Source organism: Entelurus aequoreus, linkage group LG15 (genome assembly GCF_033978785.1).
Source record: "Entelurus aequoreus isolate RoL-2023_Sb linkage group LG15, RoL_Eaeq_v1.1, whole genome shotgun sequence".
Classification (NCBI taxonomy): domain Eukaryota; kingdom Metazoa; phylum Chordata; class Actinopteri; order Syngnathiformes; family Syngnathidae; genus Entelurus; species Entelurus aequoreus.
The window spans coordinates 58,294,368-58,318,841 of NC_084745.1; the positions used below are offsets into that span (position 1 = coordinate 58,294,368).

Below are 24,474 nucleotides of genomic sequence, written 5' to 3' on the forward strand. Positions count from 1 at the left end.
TAAATAATGTCACGATTCCCCAATATCCATGGAGGGGAATTTAAAAGCTCAGTGTTTTTATAACATTGTTAAAATCACACATCACCTTATCAATGTTACTAAAGACACTTACCCCCAATCCATAATAAAAATGCGTGAGACGCTGGCCACTATGATTAAACCAGCGGTCACCAACATTGAGATTGAGGTTTTGATCAGGGCCAATGCCAATACTTGGGCATCAACAACTGTTGAAGTTTTAAGAGAACATTACAATGACACTCTGCAAATAGAATTGGGCAAGATAACCAATTTTATTCACGAGAATTGGAGACCCGCTTTTGAGCTGGCTGTTACATGGGCAAAAAAACACTTGGGGAAAAGATTGTTGGGGGACACCCTCAAGCAGGCCGAGGCCCTCATTGTCGCAGCCTTTGCCGACCCCTCTGTCAACGCTGGGGGGGCACGCCCGGCCCAGCCCTTACCAGTCCAGACTGCCACCCCGGCACCGGAGGTGGTACACCCGGCCCGGTCTATACCGGTCCAGACTACCACCCTGGTATCGGTGGGTACCCTCACTGACCCTATGGGCCCAGTTGGGGCTCCTGACTGGGTACGGGCTAGAAGCCCTCCAGCTCAGATAGTCACTCGGGCTTCGGTGGCTACCAGCACCGACGCTGTCGCCCCAGATTGGTCTCCCGAGGCGGACCGTCCAGCAATCCCTCCAATCCGGATGGCCCCCATCTTCCTTCCTCGCCGGCCGCCGACTCCTGCAGTGGCGGAACCTCCCAAGGAGCAGAGGATGACCACGCGCCGAGCTCCGGACAGCAGACCCGCCGAAGACATCATCGGTGAGGATCTCCCGACCCGGCCCATTCCTGCACGCCGCAGGCTACTTCCTCTGGGATCACCTGCAAGACAAGACACACAGGATACCCCCACTCAGACCGAGGACGACGATGAATCACCACGTGGGTCCACAGTCTCTGGGCAAAACAACACCCAGGATACCCCCACAAGTGGGTTCACAGTCTCCGGGGAAAGTAAAACCCAGGAGACCCCCACTCAGACTGAGTACTACGGTTACTCACCAATGGGGCCCACGCTTCATTCGCCCCTCCTCATTGATCTTCAGGACCAGGAACAGGGACAGGATCTTGCTCCGATGTTGTCCCCAAGCATCTCTCCTATCGCCGCCGCCACCCCCGTCTCATCCCCGCTCCAGCTTCACACGGAAGATGAGACGACACCACAAGGTGAATTTTCACCACAGGGGCCCACACTTTCCGGGACCCCTAGGGTGGACTGTGAAGACTCACCTTCATACCTTTTGCGGAAGACGCTCCCTGGGGAGATGCTTCCTCAGGAGTCCCCCGATTGGTCACATTTGTTCCCCGGGACACTAAAAAAGAAACCACATGGGGAGCCTTTGGTCCCAGGTACTCCACTGTCCATTTCAGATTGTGTCCAGTTGGTAGAGGATGTTACCCGCTCCTCCCCCCGTAGACCCACTAGACATATGGGCTCTCAGAGGAGGATGATGGATTGGAAGTTGTCGGCCACCAAGAAGTACTTGATGATCGGCGACTGCAATCTCTCTCATCTTCCTCCTTTTTATATCGACGACCTTCAGATCGATAGTTACCCGGACGCCAATTTTCGACACGCGGAGGCCATCCTGCGCAAAACCATAATTGCTGTCCCGGTGGAAGTGTTGGTACTTTCCTTTGGGATCCATCATCGTGAGCAGAAAGTGAAGGAGACTGCTATTAAGCAGCTCCAAGGGGCACTCAGGGCAGCCGCGCTTACCTTCCCACGGGCCCGAGTGCTAATCCCCCTGATCAATTTTTCGGCAGCCCTGCCCGCTGAGCAAAAAGCCAACCTTGGGCTGCTGAATCTTTGCATCAGGAACAATTATGCTCACATCCCGGCTCTCGACGGCCGGGACTTTGAGACCCAACCTGACCTGATCCACTGGACTCAGGACACTGCCAAGTTGATGCTCAAGCACTGGCTTGAGTTTTTAAACTTGGCATCCCCATAATCCCGTTGGTTCGGGGGGGTAATAAGAACGTGATAAATTTGGCCCGTAATTTCACGCCAACCCCGTCACACATCTCCCTCCTTAATAAGGGCCTCAACTTTATTCCTTCCACTAATCTCAGTAGCGACTGGCATCATCAACTTCAATTTGACCTCCAGCGCTACCATAGACGTGTCAAACTTGAGGTGTATTATGAGAATCAAGATTCTCCAGGACCCACACCTTTCACAGCCCGCTCCGGCTGGGAGCCCTCACCTGGACTTATGCCTCTGGAATTCCAGGCTATGGTCCGGTCCGATGGGCTTTCCGTGTCCGGTTCGGGCTGCGCACCTGTGGTTGCTCCCAATTTGACACGGGAAGAAGTTGAGGCCCTTCAAAATCTAAAAAGAAACAAGCACATTGTCATCAAACCAGCTGACAAGGGGAGTGCTGTTGTCATTTTTGACAGGTCACAATATTTATGGGAGGGTTCCCGGCAGTTGAGTGACATGACGTATTACAAACCACTGCCGGAACCAATTTATCCCCAGACCATCCCCATGGTAGGCAAGATTCTGGATAATCTTCGCCTCAAAAAATGTATAAATTTTAAACAACAGAGGTATCTTATGGGGGAGCGTGATCCTCGCCCCCGCAGGTTTTACATGCTCCCTAAAATTCACAAGGAGCCAGACAAGTGGAGCAAGCCCCACGAGATCCCTCCGGGCCGCCCCATTGTGTCTGACTGCGGCAGCGAGACGTACAGAACGGCAGAGTTTATCCACCATTATTTAACTCCGCTCTCCGTTCTGCACGACAGCTACCTCAGAGATACCTATGATTTTATAGATCAAATCAAGAATGTGAACATTCCCCCAGATGCCATCCTGTTCACCATAGACATTGACAGCCTGTATACAAACATGGACATCCATGAGGGTATTCAGGCTGTCAAAAATGTCTTCTACAAGTACCGCGACGTCAGCAGGCCCGAGAAGGAGATTCTACAGCTCCTTGAAATTAATTTGAGGAGAAACGACTTTGAGTTTGACGGTCGTTTCTACCTCCAAATTAAGGGCACTGCCATGGGCAAGAAATTTGCACCGGCGTATGCCAACATTTTTATGGCAGAGTGGGAGACCTCTGCTTTGGCCGCCTGCCCAAAACGTCCCCTTTATTATTTCCGGTACCTGGATGACATCTGGGGGGTTTGGACGCATTCCAGTGAGGAGTTCAGCGTGTTTTTGAACACGCTGAACACTCACAACAAAAATATCACCATCAAGTCGACCATTAGCAGTACTTCTGTCGACTTTTTGGACACCACTACATTCAAGGGTCCCGACTTTGCTATTACGCAACACTTGGACATCCGGGTGTTCTTCAAGGAGACCGACACCCATGCGCTCCTTTACAGAAGCAGCTTCCACCCCACGCATACCTTTGCGGGGTTGGTGAAATCCCAATTATTGAGGTTTCATCGTATCTGCACCAGACGGGAGGACTTCCTGGGGGCCTCGAGGACCCTCTTTTCTGCTCTGATGAGGAGGGGCTATTCCAGGTCCTTCCTCAGACGGCAGTTGAGGGGCTTCTTGGACCCTAGGGGACCTCCCCCTGGGACAGACATGATTCCTCTGATTACCACCTACTCTCCTTCGGCGGTGCGGGCCGCTTGGAAGGTCAAAGACCACTTCCGGGTCTTTGTGGAGAGTAGTGGGAGGCTGCCTGGTCGCTATGTGGTGCCGGCCTACCGCAAGAACCCCAACTTGAATGATCAGTTGGTCAGGGCCAGGGTCTGCTCATTGAGAGACCCGCCCTCCACCAAGAGGGACGCCCTTGTCCGCCACTCACAATGGTTGGTGAACCCCCATAACCGCAAGGTTTTCCAGCCGTTGTGCCGTGGCGGGCGACACACACAGAACTGTGTGTATGTCATTCGTTGTCAGCAATGTGGGTGTATGTACGTGGGCGAGACGGGCAATACCTTAGCCAGGAGATTCGCCCAGCACAAATACAACATTGTTAGACAAAAAAATACCAACACTCACCTGGTTCAGCATTTCCTCCTGCACGGATGGTCTTCCGTCCGGGTGACTGCCGTAGAGACGGATCCTAAATGGAGCCTCGCCCAACGTCACAGGGCGGAGCTCCTTTGGATCTCCAAATTGGGCACCAGACATCCAGGGGGCCTAAATGAGATGTAAGTGTCAGTCCGTTGGATTGTTGACGGACAGTGCACATCCCCTTCTCCTAACCCTAACCCTACCCCAACCCTAACCCTAACCCCAACCCTAACCCTAAATCCTTACCATAAACCTAACCCTAACCCTCTCTCTCTCTATCTCACCCCCAAAAACCTAACCCTAACCCTAACCCTAATCCTTTCTAAACACATTGTAAATTGGAGTTTGAGGGAGATCAAGGCAAATATCTTCTTGCCTTGATGTGGAGGGTGTCAGCCCCGCCCCCTTCCTGCTCAAAACCTCCTCCATTCCTGAGACAGGCACATCTCCCTCACAGCGCTCGATGCGAGGACATCACGCTGTAGAGAAATCATGGAGAAGCCACAGCCAGCCTGAGGAGGCCTAGAGGGCCGAAACGCGTCGCTGGAGTCAGGTCCAACATGTGTTTGACATCACATCTAATGCTTGTTGTGATTTCTTTCTTGCAGGGTGCCCTGAGGGTCTACCGTTTGAGGTGGACGTTACCGGCGCAGGCTGTAGCAGGACAGTGCATCCCTTTTCCCTCCCCCAAACCCTAACCCTAACCCCCCAACACCTAACCCTAACCCTAACCCTAACCCTAACCCTCTTGCTGGAGACCTCAAATGTGGAAGCTTTACATGCCTGAAGAGGCCAAACAGGCCGAAACGCGTCGCATGTTCACAAAAATAATTAAGAAATTGGTTGATGTGTCTGACACCGCTCTCGGCGTTGTCCGATTGGGGTCCCCTGGGGGGGTGTGCTCTGGGTGTGGGGTCACTCTGGCAGACTGTAGATGGACAGTGCATATTCCCTTTTCCCTCCCCCAACACCTAACCCTAACCCTAACCCATTCCAAGTAGTACTAACGCGTGGGTTCCAACTTACCTTTTTCCACTTAGTGTTGAGATCTGACGTTTTGCAAGAAAATCTTTTTGAAGGAGGTGGTGTGCGCAGGGATCGTTTCTGCAACCCTACGCATGAAAAGCCACTCTACTGTGTGGCTGTTCTTCCACATTAATAAAAGGTGATTTTAGTATATTTCATGTCTTTTTCTCTCTAACCACCTCACCTCTCTCTTTCCAATACCAAAATGTATTTGTACCTCACCTGATGTAAAAGTCACCACACATCATTTAATAATACACTTTCAATAATAGAGAAATGATCATCTATACAACATTAAAGATTTGATCCATGTCATGTTATCAATGATACATGTCAAGTAAAACACCTAAACCTAGCCCTACAAAAAATAATTATGGTAATCTAAAGATTTAAGCGTTTAATACAAAATGATAATATATGACTTATTTTTAACCTTTGGGTTGCAGGGACCAAACTTGAGGGTAGCTTGAAAGGTTAAACAAATCTATTGGTTTTAAAAATCATAATGGCTGCCGCATTTGTCAGCGTGCAACCATTATTATGTTGAATATGATGGGATGGTGTGCAGACGTGCACCAGGTGCAGGGCAGCGTCACCTTGTGCCAAATGTCATTCAGGCGTCACTGGATGCCACGCAGACTTCCTGGATGGAACTAAAGTGTGCAGGAGACACAGACAAGTCATCAGGAGACAAGTGAAGAGAAGGAACTTAGCACTGAGGAAGTCAGCTCAGCACAAGCACACTGAAGGTGCAACACTGCCGCCCAGTGGACAAGATCAGAACAGCAACAACGGTTTCCTTACACCACGTCGGTCCGGCCGGAGGAGCGGGGAGTCCTTCGGCCCGCCATGCTGACAAATTCGGCCCAGTTGCCTGGGAAACCACGCGAGTAGACGCCGGTGTCCACGACGAGGCCCCACAAGGCCCTGCGGCCGGAAGCGTTCCTGAGGGCGGCCCGCGCCTCACGCTGGGTCACGTTGTAGCTGATGTTGAGCAGCTGCATCAGGAGCAGGTGCAGCAGGCCGCCGGTCACCACGCTGCAGTACCAGGCGCACGTGAAGCACAAGGCGGTGCTGGAAGACACAGTGAGGAAGACATTTTCAAAAACTGCAGTCCTTGCAGGTCATCACCATCACACGCTTCTGTCAGGGCCGATACCGTATCAGTTAATAGGAGTCGAGGAGGTGTGTAGCCGCAATTTGGAGTTTGTAATTATTTGCAGTCAAAGGTATATAAACACAAATAGTTGACATAGGCCTGGGTGATATATCCATTTCATCTATAAATTCACATTTTTTCTTGCAGATTGAAAAAAATATTTGTATTTTACATCCAAGTACACAATATGATATTGTGGAATTAAGGTCAATACAGTATGATATTATTGTGGTATTAAGGTCAACACAATATGATATTATTGTGGAATTAAGGTCAATACAGTATGATATTATTGTGGTATTAAGGTCAACACAATATGATATTATTGTGGAATTAAGGTCAATACAGTATGATATTATTGTGGTATTAAGGTCAACACAATATGATATTATTGTGGTATTAAGGTCAATACAGTATGATATTATTGTGGTATTAAGGTCAACACAATATGATATTATTGTGGTATTAAGGTCAACACAATATGATATTAAAGTCAACACAATATTAAATTATTGTGGTATTAAGGTCAACACAATATGATATTATTGTGGTATTAAAGTCAACACAATATGATATTATTGTGGTATTAAAGTGAACACTTTATTGTGGTATTAAGGTCAACACAATATGATATTATTGTGGTATTAAGGTCAACACAATATGATATTAAAGTCAACACAATATGATATTATTGTGGTATTAGGGTCAACACAATATGATATTATTGTGGTATTAAAGTCAACACAATATGATATTATTGTGGTATTAAAGTCAACACTTTATTGTGGTATTAAGGTCAACACAATATGATATTATTGTAGTATTAAGGTCAACACAATATGATATTATTGTGGTATTAGGGTCAACACAATATGATATTATTGTGGTATTAAAGTCAACACAATATTAAATTATTGTGGTATTAAGGTCAACACAATATGATATTATTGTGGTATTAAAGTCAACACAATATGATATTATTGTGGTATTAAAGTGAACACTTTATTGTGGTATAAAGGTCAACACAATATGATATTATTGTGGTATTAAGGTCAACACAATATGATATTATTGTGGTATTAAGGTCAACACAATATGATATTATTGTGGTATTAAGGTCAACACAATAGATTTCTAGGAGCTCCTTTTCGGGCCTGCTGACATCCCTGTACCTGTGAAAGATATTTCTGACAGCCTGAATGTCTTCATCAATGTCAATATTTGTATAAAGGCTGTCAATGTCTACAGTAAACAAGATGGCATCCGCGGCATGTGCAGGTTCTTCATCTTATCAATGAAGTCGAAAGTATCCTTGAGGTAGCTGTCGTGTGGAATGGAGAGTGGTGTTAAATAATAGTGGAACTCTGCCGTTCTGTACGTCTCGCTGCCGCAGTCAGACACAATGGGCCGGCCCGGAAGGATCTCGTGGGGCTTGCTCCACTTGTGTGGCTCCTTATGCATTTTTGGGAGCATGTAAAATCTGCGGGGGCGAGGATCCAGCTCCCCCAAAAGGTACTTTTTTTGTTTAGCATTAATAAATGTATTTAATAATAATAGGTTGTGAACAATCTTTTCCACCATGGGGATGGTTTGGGATAGATGGGTTTTGTTAGTGGTTGGTAGTACGTGGTGTCCCCCCTCCCATATATACTGTGACCTGTCCCCCCCTCCCATATATACTGTGACCTGTCCCCCCCTCCCATATATACTGTGACCTGTCCCCCCTCCCATATATACTGTGACCTGTCCCCCCCTCCCATATATACTGTGACCTGTCCCCCCCCTCCCATATATACTGTGACCTGTCCCCCCCTCCCATATATACTGTGACCTGTGTCCCCCCTCCCATATATACTGTGACCTGTCCCCCCCTCCCATATATACTGTGACCTGTCCCCCCTCCCATATATACTGTGACCTGTGTCCCCCCTCCCATATATACTGTGACCTGTCCCCCCCTCCCATATATACTGTGACCTGTGTCCCCCCTCCCATATATACTGTGACCTGTCCCCCCCTCCCATATATACTGTGACCTGTCCCCCCCTCCCATATATACTGTGACCTGTCCCCCCTCCCATATATACTGTGACCTGTGTCCCCCCTCCCATATATACTGTGACCTGTCCCCCCCTCCCATATATACTGTGACCTGTGTCCCCCCTCCCATATATACTGTGACCTGTCCCCCCCTCCCATATATACTGTGACCTGTCCCCCCTCCCATATATACTGTGACCTGTCCCCCCCTCCCATATATACTGTGACCTGTGTCCCCCCTCCCATATATACTGTGACCTGTCCCCCCCTCCCATATATACTGTGACCTGTGTCCCCCCTCCCATATATACTGTGACCTGTGTCCCCCCTCCCATATATACTGTGACCTGTCCCCCCCTCCCATATATACTGTGACCTGTGTCCCCCCTCCCATATATACTGTGACCTGTCCCCCCCTCCCATATATACTAGTACATGTAGTACTAGTACATGTAGTACATGTAGTACATGTAGGCCATGTCCCCCCTCCCATATATACTGTGACCTGTCCCCCCTCCCATATATACTGTGACCTGTCCCCCCCTCCCATATATACTAGTACATGTAGTACTAGTACATGTAGTACATGTAGGCCATGTCCCCCCTCCCATATATACTGTGACCTGTCCCCCCTCCCATATATACTAGTACATGTAGTACTAGTACATGTAGTACATGTAGGCCATGTCCCCCCTCCCATATATACTGTGACCTGTCCCCCCCTCCCATATATACTGTGACCTGTCCCCCCCTCCCATATATACTAGTACATGTAGTACTAGTACATGTAGTACATGTAGGCCATGTCCCCCCTCCCATATATACTGTGACCTGTCCCCCCTCCCATATATACTGTGACCTGTCCCCCCTCCCATATATACTAGTACATGTAGTACTAGTACATGTAGTACATGTAGGCCATGTCCCCCCTCCCATATATACTGTGACCTGTCCCCCCTCCCATATATACTGTGACCTGTCCCCCCTCCCATATATACTAGTACATGTAGTACTAGTACATGTAGTACATGTAGGCCATGTCCCCCCTCCCATATATACTGTGACCTGTCCCCCCTCCCATATATACTAGTACATGTAGTACATGTAGGCCATGTCCCCCCTCCCATATATACTGTGACCTGTCCCCCCTCCCATATATACTAGTACATGTAGTACATGTAGTACATGTAGTACATGTAGGCCATGTCCCCCCCTCCCATATATACTGCGACCTGTCCCCCCTCCCATATATACTGTGACCTGTCCCCCCCTCCCATATATACTAGTACATGTAGTACTAGTACATGTAGTACATGTAGGCCATGTCCCCCCTCCCATATATACTGTGACCTGTCCCCCCTCCCATATATACTGTGACCTGTCCCCCCTCCCATATATACTGTGACCTGTCCCCCCTCCCATATATACTGTGACCTGTCCCCCCCTCCCATATATACTAGTACATGTAGTACTAGTACATGTAGTACATGTAGGCCATGTCCCCCCTCCCATATATACTGTGACCTGTCCCCCCTCCCATATATACTGTGACCTGTCCCCCCTCCCATATATACTAGTACATGTAGTACTAGTACATGTAGTACATGTAGGCCATGTCCCCCCTCCCATATATACTGTGACCTGTCCCCCCTCCCATATATACTAGTACATGTAGTACTAGTACATGTAGTACATGTAGGCCATGTCCCCCCTCCCATATATACTGTGACATGTCCCCCCCTCCCATATATACTAGTACATGTAGTACATGTAGGCCATGTCCCCCCTCCCATATATACTGTGACCTGTCCCCCCTCCCATATATACTAGTACATGTAGTACATGTAGTACATGTAGTACATGTAGGCCATGTCCCCCCCTCCCATATATACTGCGACCTGTCCCCCCTCCCATATATACTGTGACCTGTCCCCCCCTCCCATATATACTAGTACATGTAGTACTAGTACATGTAGTACATGTAGGCCATGTCCCCCCTCCCATATATACTGTGACCTGTCCCCCCCTCCCATATATACTGTGACCTGTCCCCCCTCCCATATATACTGTGACCTGTCCCCCCCTCCCATATATACTAGTACATGTAGTACTAGTACATGTAGTACATGTAGGCCATGTCCCCCCTCCCATATATACTGTGACCTGTCCCCCCTCCCATATATACTGTGACCTGTCCCCCCTCCCATATATACTGTGACCTGTCCCCCCTCCCATATATACTAGTACATGTAGTACTAGTACATGTAGTACATGTAGGCCATGTCCCCCCTCCCATATATACTGTGACCTGTCCACACTACCCTTATCAGCTGCTTTGATAACAGTGTGTTGTTGCTCTTTAGACTGTGGAGGGCCTCAACTTCATCAGGTTGGGATGTTAAATGGATCACTAGAAGTTGAATGGTGATGCAGTTTGCTACTACTTGAGCAGTGTGGACTATGAAAGATGGAGGAAGTGAGGTTGAATGGTGATGCAGTGTGATACTACTTGAGCAGTGTGGACTATGAAAGATGGAGGAAGTGAGGTTGAATGGTGATGCAGTTTGCTACTACTTGAGCAGTGTGGACTATGAAAGATGGAGGAAGTGAGGTTGAATGGTGATGCAGTTTGCTACTACTTGAGCAGTGTGGACTATGAAAGATGGAGGAAGTGAGGTTGAATGGTGATGCAGTGTGATACTACTTGAGCAGTGTGGACTATGAAAGATGGAGGAAGTGAGGTTGAATGGTGATGCAGTGTGATACTACTTGAGCAGTGTGGACTATGAAAGATGGAGGAAGTGAGGTTGAATGGTGATGCAGTGTGATACTACTTGAGCAGTGTGGACTATGAAAGATGGAGGAAGTGAGGTTGAATGGTGATGCAGTTTGCTACTACTTGAGCAGTGTGGACTATGAAAGATGGAGGAAGTGAGGTTGAATGGTGATGCAGTGTGATACTACTTGAGCAGTGTGGACTATGAAAGATGGAGGAAGTGAGGTTGAATGGTGATGCAGTTTGCTACTACTTGAGCAGTGTGGACTATGAAAGATGGAGGAAGTGAGGTTGAATGGTGATGCAGTGTGATACTACTTGAGCAGTGTGGACTATGAAAGATGGAGGAAGTGAGGTTGAATGGTGATGCAGTTTGCTACTACTTGAGCAGTGTGGACTATGAAAGATGGAGGAAGTGAGGTTGAATGGTGATGCAGTGTGATACTACTTGAGCAGTGTGGACTATGAAAGATGGAGGAAGTGAGGTTGAATGGTGATGCAGTTTGCTACTACTTGAGCAGTGTGGACTATGAAAGATGGAGGAAGTGAGGTTGAATGGTGATGCAGTGTGATACTACTTGAGCAGTGTGGACTATGAAAGATGGAGGAAGTGAGGTTGAATGGTGATGCAGTTTGCTACTACTTGAGCAGTGTGGACTATGAAAGATGGAGGAAGTGAGGTTGAATGGTGATGCAGTTTGCTACTACTTGAGCAGTGTGGACTATGAAAGATGGAGGAAGTGAGGTTGAATGGTGATGCAGTGTGATACTACTTGAGCAGTGTGGACTATGAAAGATGGAGGAAGTGAGGTTGAATGGTGATGCAGTTTGCTACTACTTGAGCAGTGTGGACTATGAAAGATGGAGGAAGTGAGGTTGAATGGTGATGCAGTGTGATACTACTTGAGCAGTGTGGACTATGAAAGATGGAGGAAGTGAGGTTGAATGGTGATGCAGTTTGCTACTACTTGAGCAGTGTGGACTATGAAAGATGGAGGAAGTGAGGTTGAATGGTGATGCAGTGTGATACTACTTGAGCAGTGTGGACTATGAAAGATGGAGGAAGTGAGGTTGAATGGTGATGCAGTTTGCTACTACTTGAGCAGTGTGGACTATGAAAGATGGAGGAAGTGAGGTTGAATGGTGATGCAGTGTGATACTACTTGAGCAGTGTGGACTATGAAAGATGGAGGAAGTGAGGTTGAATGGTGATGCAGTGTGATACTACTTGAGCAGTGTGGACTATGAAAGATGGAGGAAGTGAGGTTGAATGGTGATGCAGTTTGCTACTACTTGAGCAGTGTGGACTATGAAAGATGGAGGAAGTGAGGTTGAATGGTGATGCAGTGTGATACTACTTGAGCAGTGTGGACTATGAAAGATGGAGGAAGTGAGGTTGAATGGTGATGCAGTTTGCTACTACTTGAGCAGTGTGGACTATGAAAGATGGAGGAAGTGAGGTTGAATGGTGATGCAGTTTGCTACTACTTGAGCAGTGTGGACTATGAAAGATGGAGGAAGTGAGGTTGAATGGTGATGCAGTTTGCTACTACTTGAGCAGTGTGGACTATGAAAGATGGAGGAAGTGAGGTTGAATGGTGATGCAGTTTGCTACTACTTGAGCAGTGTGGACTATGAAAGATGGAGGAAGTGAGGTTGAATGGTGATGCAGTTTGCTACTACTTGAGCAGTGTGGACTATGAAAGATGGAGGAAGTGAGGTTGAATGGTGATGCAGTTTGCTACTACTTGAGCAGTGTGGACTATGAAAGATGGAGGAAGTGAGGTTGAATGGTGATGCAGTTTGATACTACTTGAGCAGTGTGGACTATGAAAGATGGAGGAAGTGAGGTTGAATGGTGATGCAGTTTGCTACTACTTGAGCAGTGTGGACTATGAAAGATGGAGGAAGTGAGGTTGAATGGTGATGCAGTTTGCTACTACTTGAGCAGTGTGGACTATGAAAGATGGAGGAAGTGAGGTTGAATGGTGATGCAGTTTGATACTACTTGAGCAGTGTGGACTATGAAAGATGGAGGAAGTGAGGTTGAATGGTGATGCAGTGTGATACTACTTGAGCAGTGTGGACTATGAAAGATGGAGGAAGTGAGGTTGAATGGTGATGCAGTGTGATACTACTTGAGCAGTGTGGACTATGAAAGATGGAGGAAGTGAGGTTGAATGGTGATGCAGTGTGATACTACTTGAGCAGTGTGGACTATGAAAGATGGAGGAAGTGAGGTTGAATGGTGATGCAGTTTGATACTACTTGAGCAGTGTGGACTATGAAAGATGGAGGAAGTGAGGTCACGACCTGTATTGCTGGTAGACGCCAGGGCAGTACATCAGGGCGAGGAGGAGGTTCTGTGCGGGACACACGCTCCGCAGCACCAGGCTGATGCCGTACAGCGAGGTCAACAGGAAGATGAGCAGGGTCATCAGGAAGCTGGCGTGGTTGTCCTGGCCCACGCAGTGATTGATCCTGAAGGCCAGAACGGCGAGGGAGGAGAAAAGACAAGACATTGATGACCAGGATGGACGCTAGCTTGAACGGTGATGGAACCCACCAGACACAGTGGTGGTCGTGACGCAGCACGCACACGCCACAGATGCGACAATGTCCCGCCCTCAGGGGCCGCGCCACCCCACATAGCGGACACCGGCTAAGCTCCGCCTCTAGCGAGCGTCCCAGCTGGTCGCCTACTTTGACGTCCGGCCTCCCGCCACTGAGAGGAGGCTGCGGGAGCATGACGCCCGGGTCTCTCTTGGTGCGGACCAGGCCGAGCAGGGTGAGCGTGACACCCGCTGTTACCAGGGCAACCTGGGAGGGGCCCACATCCCCGCGGGGCAGCACCTCAGTGATGAACATGTAGTACATGTAGGCCAAGGAGAAAAGAGCCAGGCTGAGGAAGAACAGCGTCCGTCCCTTCTTGCGCTGGGTGAAGTAGTAGTACCACAGCACCAGGACGGGCACAAGCCACAGAACCAGCACGCCCAGAAGGACATGGACGGCAGCCAGGTGCAGCAGTGCCGGCAGGATGAGCAGAGGAGGGATGATGGACAGCTCCACTTTTTGGGCGCCGCCCGACAGCCAGGGAAGACGGAGACGGTCGTGGATGACGGCGGCCACCTGGGACAGAGATTCTGGATTCTGAGGCTCCCTTTTCAAAAAGCTGCAAGAAGAAGAAGAAGAGGAGGAGGAGGGTTGCAGCTGCAAGGCAAGATGACTACAACCACCATCTTAGTCCAAGAGATAGGACACTTTTATGGCCCTTGACGCATTCTTGGGGCTTGCTGGGGATCCAAACCCCGACCTTCTCTCAGAGAGAGACACTGTCTGTCTGTGTCAACCTTCTCCTTTGGAATCGGATAATATTTGAGTACTCAAAATACCTAAAAAGATCGGAGTATCCGCTGCACATTTATTTATGGAATAGGAAAAATTCCAAAAGCATAAAGGGTGATAATGACGACCTCTGTAAAACTCCTGACGGTTAGTACTACCCTTGGAAACTGAAAAGGTCCAAAAAGCATGATTGAGAAACACACTTTGATAAAGTAATAGACTGACTAACATTATTTTGCTAGCTAGCTTAAATGCTAACATGAAAGCAAAAGTCATTAACATAATTCCCAATAATACACATCATACCACAATGTAGACGTGCATAAATATATTACTGTGTGAGCAACTAAGATGTTCACATTCCATGTACACTCCAGTGTCAAGTTGAAACATACGCATGTCTTCTCAACCGGAAGTTCAACTAAATGATCACCTACCATACAGGACGCACTAGAAGATGCTACCTTTTTCCCACAGGTTGAACCCTGCGACTTATAAAACGGTGCAGCTAATTTATGATGTTGTCTTTATGACGGGGCCATAAAGCTAATAGTTTTCATTAAACACAAGCAAAGCCACTGAATAGGTGTGTTGTTTGTGTTACGGCGCCATCTGCTGTGTTACAGACACCGTTTGGAAACAATTAAGGGATGTCAATAAACATTTACAAAATATTTCTGTGTAAATAACACATTTGACAATGTATATATATCTGCCACTTACAGTATAGTCCGGTGTGGCTATTAAATGGTTTTTTTTCTCAAATTAATTTATTCATTTAAAAAATATTTTAAACATTCACAAATTAAAATGGAAGAAAATAAACACAAAAATAATACGGATTTAATGAAGCCAAAACAATATTTACTGTTTCCTCTGCGAAGAAAGCATAGTGTGTGGTTATTTATTCAGGTATTAAAAAGATTGAACTTGGGTAAAAGATTTACAGTATGAATAAGTACTTTTTGAGCACATTCAGCAATATTGTGATCAAAAGGATAACTGTGATCCTTTTGATCACACAATTGTCATTCAATGTCAAATAGCCTTTGTAAGGACCATGAATGTATTTCTAGAAGGGCATTCTAACTTTGACCTTTCACTTTTCTATGAAAAGAATGCAGACAAAAGGTAAGTAGATCAGAAAGAAGATGTTATTACCGGTCACACATGTCGTCCAGGTCCTCACAGTCGCAGCAGCAGGCGGCCACATGGCTGCGCTCGCCACGTCTGTTGATGTACTCGCAGCAGCACAAGGCGTCCTCTTCCTCCTCCCGCCTTGTCTTCATGCTCACCACAAGTGATTGTTGATGTACTCTTCCTCCTCCCGCCTTGTCTTCATGCTCACCACAAGTGATTGTTGATGTACTCTTCCTCCTCCCGCCTTGTCTTCATGCTCACCACAAGTGATTGTTGATGTACTCTTCCTCCTCCCGCCTTGTCTTCATGCTCACCACAAGTGATTGTTGATGTACTCTTCCTCCTCCCGCCTTGTCTTCATGCTCACCACAAGTGATTGTTGATGTACTCTTCCTCCTCCCGCCTTGTCTTCATGCTCACCACAAGTGATTGTTGATGTACTCTTCCTCCTCCCGCCTTGTCTTCATGCTCACCAGAAGGTGGACTAGATGTGATTGTTGATGTACTCTTCCTCCTCCCGCCTTGTCTTCATGCTCACCAGAAGTGATTGTTGATGTACTCTTCCTCCTCCCGCCTTGTCTTCATGCTCACCAGAAGGTGGACTAGATGTGATTGTTGATGTACTCTTCCTCCTCCCGCCTTGTCTTCATGCTCACCAGAAGTGATTGTTGATGTACTCTTCCTCCTCCCGCCTTGTCTTCATGCTCACCAGAAGGTGGACTAGATGTGATTGTTGATGTACTCTTCCTCCTCCCGCCTTGTCTTCATGCTCACCAGAAGGTGGACTAGATGTGATTGTTGATGTACTCTTCCTCCTCCCGCCTTGTCTTCATGCTCACCAGAAGTGATTGTTGATGTACTCTTCCTCCTCCCGCCTTGTCTTCATGCTCACCAGAAGGTGGACTAGATGTGATTGTTGATGTACTCTTCCTCCTCCCGCCTTGTCTTCATGCTCACCACAAGTGATTGTTGATGTACTCTTCCTCCTCCCGCCTTGTCTTCATGCTCACCACAAGTGATTGTTGATGTACTCTTCCTCCTCCCGCCTTGTCTTCATGCTCACCAGAAGGTGGACTAGATGTGATTGTTGATGTACTCTTCCTCCTCCCGCCTTGTCTTCATGCTCACCAGAAGTGATTGTTGATGTACTCTTCCTCCTCCCGCCTTGTCTTCATGCTCACCAGAAGGTGGACTAGATGTGATTGTTGATGTACTCTTCCTCCTCCCGCCTTGTCTTCATGCTCACCAGAAGGTGGACTAGATGTGATTGTTGATGTACTCTTCCTCCTCCCGCCTTGTCTTCATGCTCACCACAAGTGATTGTTGATGTACTCTTCCTCCTCCCGCCTTGTCTTCATGCTCACCAGAAGGTGGACTAGATGTGATTGTTGATGTACTCTTCCTCCTCCCGCCTTGTCTTCATGCTCACCACAAGTGATTGTTGATGTACTCTTCCTCCTCCCGCCTTGTCTTCATGCTCACCAGAAGGTGGACTAGATGTGATTGTTGATGTACTCTTCCTCCTCCCGCCTTGTCTTCATGCTCACCAGAAGTGATTGTTGATGTACTCTTCCTCCTCCCGCCTTGTCTTCATGCTCACCAGAAGGTGGACTAGATGTGATTGTTGATGTACTCTTCCTCCTCCCGCCTTGTCTTCATGCTCACCAGAAGGTGGACTAGATGTGATTGTTGATGTACTCTTCCTCCTCCCGCCTTGTCTTCATGGTCACCAGAAGGTGGACTAGATGTGATTGTTGATGTACTCTTCCTCCTCCCGCCTTGTCTTCATGGTCACCAGAAGGTGGACTAGATGTGATTGCAAATACAAATGTTGAAGCCACATTATGATCCTGTCAAAAATCTCTGTGTGGGGTTCCATGTTTGGTACATGCTTGCATTTGTGTATAGTTTAATATGGCAGTAGTAGTGTAGTGTATGTTGTAGCATAGCATAGTATATTATAGCATAGTATATTGTAGTATAGCATACTAAAGTAAAGTGCAGTGTTTCTTAACCATTAGGGCTGACTAAAGTGGTGAACCTGTATTTTCATTTGCAATTTATTTTTTAACAGTTTATCTAAGAAACATTTATATAATAAATTATTTATTTCTATTTCATTGTATTTATTTATAGATTTCAGGACTATAATTATTGAATACGATTAAAATCAAAGTAGGGTAACTTATACAGTTTAGTAGTAACATTTGAGTGAGCCCTGACGTTGGTATAGTATAGTATATTGTAGTATAACATAGTATAGTATATTGTAGTATAACATAGTATAGTATATTGTAGTATAACATAGCATAGTATATTGTAGTATAACATAGTATAGTATATTGTAAAACAGCATAGTATAGAATATTGTAAAATTGCATAGTATAATGTATTGTAGAATAGCATAGTATGGTATATTGTAGTATAGTATAGTGTATTGTAGAATAGCATAGTATATTGTAGTATAATATAGTGTATTTTAGAATTGCATAGTATAGTATAATATTGTAGAAAGTATAATATGTAGTACTGTATAGTAGTTTGGGAGCAGTAGAGAACAAAATGGCAGACAAGCCCAGTCTAAACGAATGCAAATTAATCAAATTCGATAAAAAAAAAACGTTGGTGAACTTGTCCAAGTGATCACATTAAAAGAAAAATGTCCCGATAAAGTTTGTAATTGCGAGGTCATGTGCCGCCCTGCTTTACTGTCGCCATGGCGACGTCGCTTAGCAAAACAATCTAAATGATACGTTTTATGTTTCCTAGGTTGGTAAAAATAAAAAATAAAGAAACTTTTACTACTTCCTGTAACCACTGAGGAACAAGTTCGACACTTAATCGTTCATTTGGGCTCAATGTTGGACAAAGTCTCCATTCCAGCGAGTAAAGGTGTCACAAAAAGCAGTCAAAGATGAAAGAAAGTGGAACATACCAGAACATTTGACACGTCACATGTCCGCGCCTGTGCGCCGGAAGTCAGCAGGTATTCCTCTTCCGGCGCTTTAAATGTACAAACATCAAAACGCGTCTTCCACTCGAGTGATTATGTTCGCTGTTTGTCTTCCACTCGAGTGATTATGTTCGCTGTTTGTCTTCCACTCCAGTGATTATGTTCGCTGTTTGTCTTCCACTCGAGTGATTATGTTCGCTGTTTGTCTTCCACTCGAGTGATTATGTTCGCTGTTTGTCTTCCACTCGAGTGATTATGTTCGCTGTTTGTCTTCCACTCGAGTGATTATGTTCGCTGCTTCTGCCTCGCGTGTTCGTGGAAGAATAATTAAAAAAAAAAGCTTTTATTTTTTTCAGGATGCACGTTGGTCACGTGACGTTGCCTTGCCCCGTCACGTGACGTCACGTGATATTACCATGCCCCGCCCAGGGCTGCAGAGGACGCACGAGCCGTCTTACTGTAGTGGCCGCGTCATTCTGCACATGAATATTCTACTTTGTTTTGGCATATATCTTATATTATATTGTATTATTATCATATATTATATTATTCTACTTTGTATCTTTGATTAATTGTTGTAAGTTTTCATGAAAACATATGTAGGACAACGATTTGATTCTTCCCAAAAACGTCTTCAATGCCATCTTCTTCGCTATATATAAGCAGTCACCCACACACATGATCCTAGCGTGCCACCTAGCGGCTCCATAATGTACTACAGGTGCACTACAGCTTAGTGGCCTGTGATGTTTTGTCAATATGACACAATGTCGCTAGAAAGACTTTTTATCACCAAAAACGTGTTTTGTGGCCAAACGCAAAAAGGGAAAGCAACAATGTAAACATGAAAGTTACGGTGTCAAACTTGTATTTCACAAATGTCTTTTTTTTTTTTTAAACATTTTTTACACCGCCTTTTATGAGACAACCGTGTAAAGGAGAAGTGTGCAGACATAATGTTCATTAAAGGAAAGTTGAAATTACACGTGTCAAACTTGTATTTCACAAATGTTACAAATCCATCCATTTTCTACCGCAATTGTCCCCTTTGGCGTTGCGGGGGGCGCTGGAGCCTATCTCAGCTACAATGGGGCGGAAGGCGGGGCACACTCTGGACAAGTCGCCACCTCATCACAGGGCCAACACAGATAGACAGACAACATTCACACAATAAATGTCCAAATAGTGCCAATTAGAGCACCTTTAAGGAGACAACCGAGTTGATGACAAGTGTGCAGACATGACGTTCATTAAAGCAGACACAAGACATTGAAACAAGCAGTGTTGGGACTAACAAAGTAACATTCATGAGTTGATGACAAGTGTGCAGACATGACGTTCATTAAAGCAGACACAAGACATTGAAACAAGCAGTGTTGGGACTAACAAAGTAACATTCATGAGTTGACGACAAGTGTGCAGACATGACGTTCACTAAAGCAGACACAAGACATTGAAACAAGCAGTGTTGGGACTAACAAAGTAACATTCATGAGTTGATGACAAGTGTGCAGACATGACGTTCATTAAAGCAGACACAAGACATTGAAACAAGCAGTGTTGGGACTAACAAAGTAACATTCATGAGTTGATGACAAGTGTGCAGACATGACATTCACTAAAGCAGACACAAGACATTGAAACAAGCAGTGTTGGGACTAACAAAGTAACATTCATGAGATGATGACAAGTGTGCAGACATGACGTTCACTAAAGCAGACACAAGACATTGAAACAAGCAGTGTTGGGACTAACAAAGTAACATTCATGAGATGATGACAAGTGTGCAGACATGACGTTCACTAAAGCAGACACAAGACATTGAAACAAGCAGTGTTGGGACTAACATGTTACAAAGTAACATTCATGAGTTGATGACAAGTGTGCAGACATGACGTTCATTAAAGCAGACACAAGACATTGAAACAAGCAGTGTTGGGACTAACAAAGTAACATTCATGAGTTGACGACAAGTGTGCAGACATGACGTTCACTAAAGCAGACACAAGACATTGAAACAAGCAGTGTTGGGACTAACAAAGTAACATTCATGAGTTGATGACAAGTGTGCAGACATGACGTTCATTAAAGCAGACACAAGACATTGAAACAAGCAGTGTTGGGACTAACAAAGTAACATTCATGAGTTGATGACAAGTGTGCAGACATGACATTCACTAAAGCAGACACAAGACATTGAAACAAGCAGTGTTGGGACTAACAAAGTAACATTCATGAGATGATGACAAGTGTGCAGACATGACGTTCACTAAAGCAGACACAAGACATTGAAACAAGCAGTGTTGGGACTAACAAAGTAACATTCATGAGATGATGACAAGTGTGCAGACATGACGTTCACTAAAGCAGACACAAGACATTGAAACAAGCAGTGTTGGGACTAACATGTTACAAAGTAACATTCATGAGTTGATGACAAGTGTGCAGACATGACGTTCATTAAAGCAGACACAAGACATTGAAACAAGCAGTGTTGGGACTAACAAAGTAACATTCATGAGTTGATGACAAGTGTGCAGACATGACGTTCACTAAAGCAGACACAAGACATTGAAACAAGCAGTGTTGGGACTAACAAAGTAACATTCATGAGTTGATGACAAGTGTGCAGACATGACATTCACTAAAGCAGACACAAGACATTGAAACAAGCAGTGTTGGGACTAACAAAGTAACATTCATGAGTTGATGACAAGTGTGCAGACATGACGTTCATTAAAGCAGACACAAGACATTGAAACAAGCAGTGTTGGGACTAACAAAGTAACGTTCATGAGTTGATGACAAGTGTGCAGACATGACGTTCATTAAAGCAGACACAAGACATTGAAACAAGCAGTGTTGGGACTAACAAAGTAACATTCATGAGTTGATGACAAGTGTGCAGACATGACGTTCATTAAAGCAGACACAAGACATTGAAACAAGCAGTGTTGGGACTAACAAAGTAACATTCATGAGTTGATGACAAGTGTGCAGACATGACGTTCATTAAAGCAGACACAAGACATTGAAACAAGCAGTGTTGGGACTAACAAAGTAACATTCATGAGTTGATGACAAGTGTGCAGACATGACGTTCATTAAAGCAGACACAAGACATTGAAACAAGCAGTGTTGGGACTAACAAAGTAACATTCATGAGTTGATGACAAGTGTGCAGACATGACGTTCATTAAAGCAGACACAAGACATTGAAACAAGCAGTGTTGGGACTAACAAAGTAACATTCATGAGTTGATGACAAGTGTGCAGACATGACGTTCATTAAAGCAGACACAAGACATTGAAACAAGCAGTGTTGGGACTAACAAAGTAACATTCATGAGTTGATGACAAGTGTGCAGACATGACGTTCACTAAAGCAGACACAAGACATTGAAACAAGCAGTGTTGGGACTAACATGTTACAAAGTAACATTCATGAGTTGATGACAAGTGTGCAGACATGACGTTCATTAAAGCAGACACAAGACATTGAAACAAGCAGTGTTGGGACTAACAAAGTAACGTTCATGAGATGATGACAAGTGTGCAGGCATGACGTTCATTAAAGCAGACACAAGACATTGAAACAAGCAGTGTTGGGACTAACAAAGTAACATTCATGAGTTGATGACAAGTGTGCAGACATGACGTTCATTAAAGCAGACACAAGACATTGAAACAAGCAGTGTTGGGACTAACAAAGTAACATTCATGAGTTGATGACAAGTGTGCAGACATGACGTTCACTAAAGCAGACACAAGACATTGAAACAAGCAGTGTTGGGACTAACAAAGTAACATTCATGAGTTGATGACAAGTGTGCAGACATGACGTTCACTAAAGCAGACACAAGACATTGAAACAAGCAGTGTTGGGACTAACAAAGTAACGTTCATGAGTTGATGACAAGTGTGCAGACATGACGTTCACTAAAGCAGACACAAGACATTGAAACAAGCAGTGTTGGGACTAACAAAGTAACATTCATGAGTTGATGACAAGTGTGCAGACATGACGTTCATTAAAGCAGACACAAGACATTGAAACAAGCAGTGTTGGGACTAACAAAGTAACATTCATGAGTTGATGACAAGTGTGCAGACATGACGTTCATTAAAGCAGACACAAGACATTGAAACAAGCAGTGTTGGGACTAACAAAGTAACATTCATGAGTTGATGACAAGTGTGCAGACATGACGTTCACTAAAGCAGACACAAGACATTGAAACAAGCAGTGTTGGGACTAACAAAGTAACATTCATGAGTTGATGACAAGTGTGCAGACATGACGTTCACTAAAGCAGACACAAGACATTGAAACAAGCAGTGTTGGGACTAACAAAGTAACATTCATGAGTTGATGACAAGTGTGCAGACATGACGTTCACTAAAGCAGACACAAGACATTGAAACAAGCAGTGTTGGGACTAACAAAGTAACATTCATGAGTTGATGACAAGTGTGCAGACATGACGTTCATTAAAGCAGACACAAGACATTGAAACAAGCAGTGTTGGGACTAACAAAGTAACGTTCATGAGTTGATGACAAGTGTGCAGACATGACGTTCATTAAAGCAGACACAAGACATTGAAACAAGCAGTGTTGGGACTAACAAAGTAACGTTCATGAGATGATGACAAGTGTGCAGGCATGACGTTCATTAAAGCAGACACAAGACATTGAAACAAGCAGTGTTGGGACTAACAAAGTAACATTCATGAGTTGATGACAAGTGTGCAGACATGACGTTCATTAAAGCAGACACAAGACATTGAAACAAGCAGTGTTGGGACTAACAGTTACAAAGTAACGTTCATGAGTTGATGACAAGTGTGCAGACATGACGTTCACTAAAGCAGACACAAGACATTGAAACAAGCAGTGTTGGGACTAACAAAGTAACATTCATGAGATGATGACAAGTGTGCAGACATGACGTTCATTAAAGCAGACACAAGACATTGAAACAAGCAGTGTTGGGACTAACAAAGTAACATTCATGAGATGATGACAAGTGTGCAGACATGACGTTCATTAAAGCAGACACAAGACATTGAAACAAGCAGTGTTGGGACTAACAAAGTAACATTCATGAGATGATGACAAGTGTGCAGACATGACGTTCATTAAAGCAGACACAAGACATTGAAACAAGCAGTGTTGGGACTAACAAAGTAACGTTCATGAGTTGATGACAAGTGTGCAGACATGACGTTCATTAAAGCAGACACAAGACATTGAAACAAGCAGTGTTGGGACTAACAAAGTAACATTCATGAGTTGATGACAAGTGTGCAGACATGACGTTCATTAAAGCAGACACAAGACATTGAAACAAGCAGTGTTGGGACTAACATGTTACAAAGTAACGTTCATGAGTTGATGACAAGTGTGCAGACATGACGTTCACTAAAGCAGACACAAGACATTGAAACAAGCAGTGTTGGGACTAACATGTTACAAAGTAACGTTCATGAGTTGATGACAAGTGTGCAGACATGACGTTCATTAAAGCAGACACAAGACATTGAAACAAGCAGTGTTGGGACTAACAAAGTAACATTCATGAGTTGATGACAAGTGTGCAGACATGACGTTCACTAAAGCAGACACAAGACATTGAAACAAGCAGTGTTGGGACTAACATGTTACAAAGTAACGTTCATGAGTTGATGACAAGTGTGCAGACATGACGTTCATTAAAGCAGACACAAGACATTGAAACAAGCAGTGTTGGGACTAACAAAGTAACATTCATGAGTTGATGACAAGTGTGCAGACATGACGTTCATTAAAGCAGACACAAGACATTGAAACAAGCAGTGTTGGGACTAACAAAGTAACATTCATGAGTTGATGACAAGTGTGCAGACATGACGTTCATTAAAGCAGACACAAGACATTGAAACAAGCAGTGTTGGGACTAACAAAGTAACATTCATGAGTTGATGACAA

The 24,474-nt window shown here is 45.1% G+C and overlaps 1 protein-coding gene across 6 annotated transcripts; it reads right to left on the reverse strand.

Moving 5' to 3' along the window:
* Positions 1-282: 282 nt before the first annotated feature.
* Positions 283-18,841, reverse strand: zdhhc23b (zinc finger DHHC-type palmitoyltransferase 23b). 6 transcript variants are annotated; one of them, XR_009821229.1, is made up of 11 exons: positions 18,487-18,841; positions 15,573-17,357; positions 13,633-14,238; positions 13,380-13,547; positions 5,896-6,165; positions 5,688-5,744; positions 4,051-4,191; positions 2,279-2,403; positions 1,307-1,381; positions 1,071-1,204; positions 283-890 (listed from the first exon to the last, which is right to left on the reverse strand). XR_009821229.1 is itself a non-coding variant. In XM_062021872.1 (6 exons), the coding sequence occupies exons 2-6, from the start codon at positions 15,698-15,700 to the stop codon at positions 5,705-5,707; spliced, it is 1,212 nt and encodes a 403-aa protein (XP_061877856.1). In that variant the 5' UTR covers positions 15,701-17,357; positions 18,487-18,839; the 3' UTR covers positions 4,798-5,704. The 6 variants fall into 6 exon arrangements, 1 of the variants encoding a protein (XP_061877856.1); XR_009821227.1 differs by having other exon boundaries at positions 1,299-1,381; XR_009821230.1 differs by lacking the exon at positions 2,279-2,403 and having other exon boundaries at positions 1,299-1,381.
* Between the last annotated feature and the right edge of the window lie 5,633 nt (positions 18,842-24,474).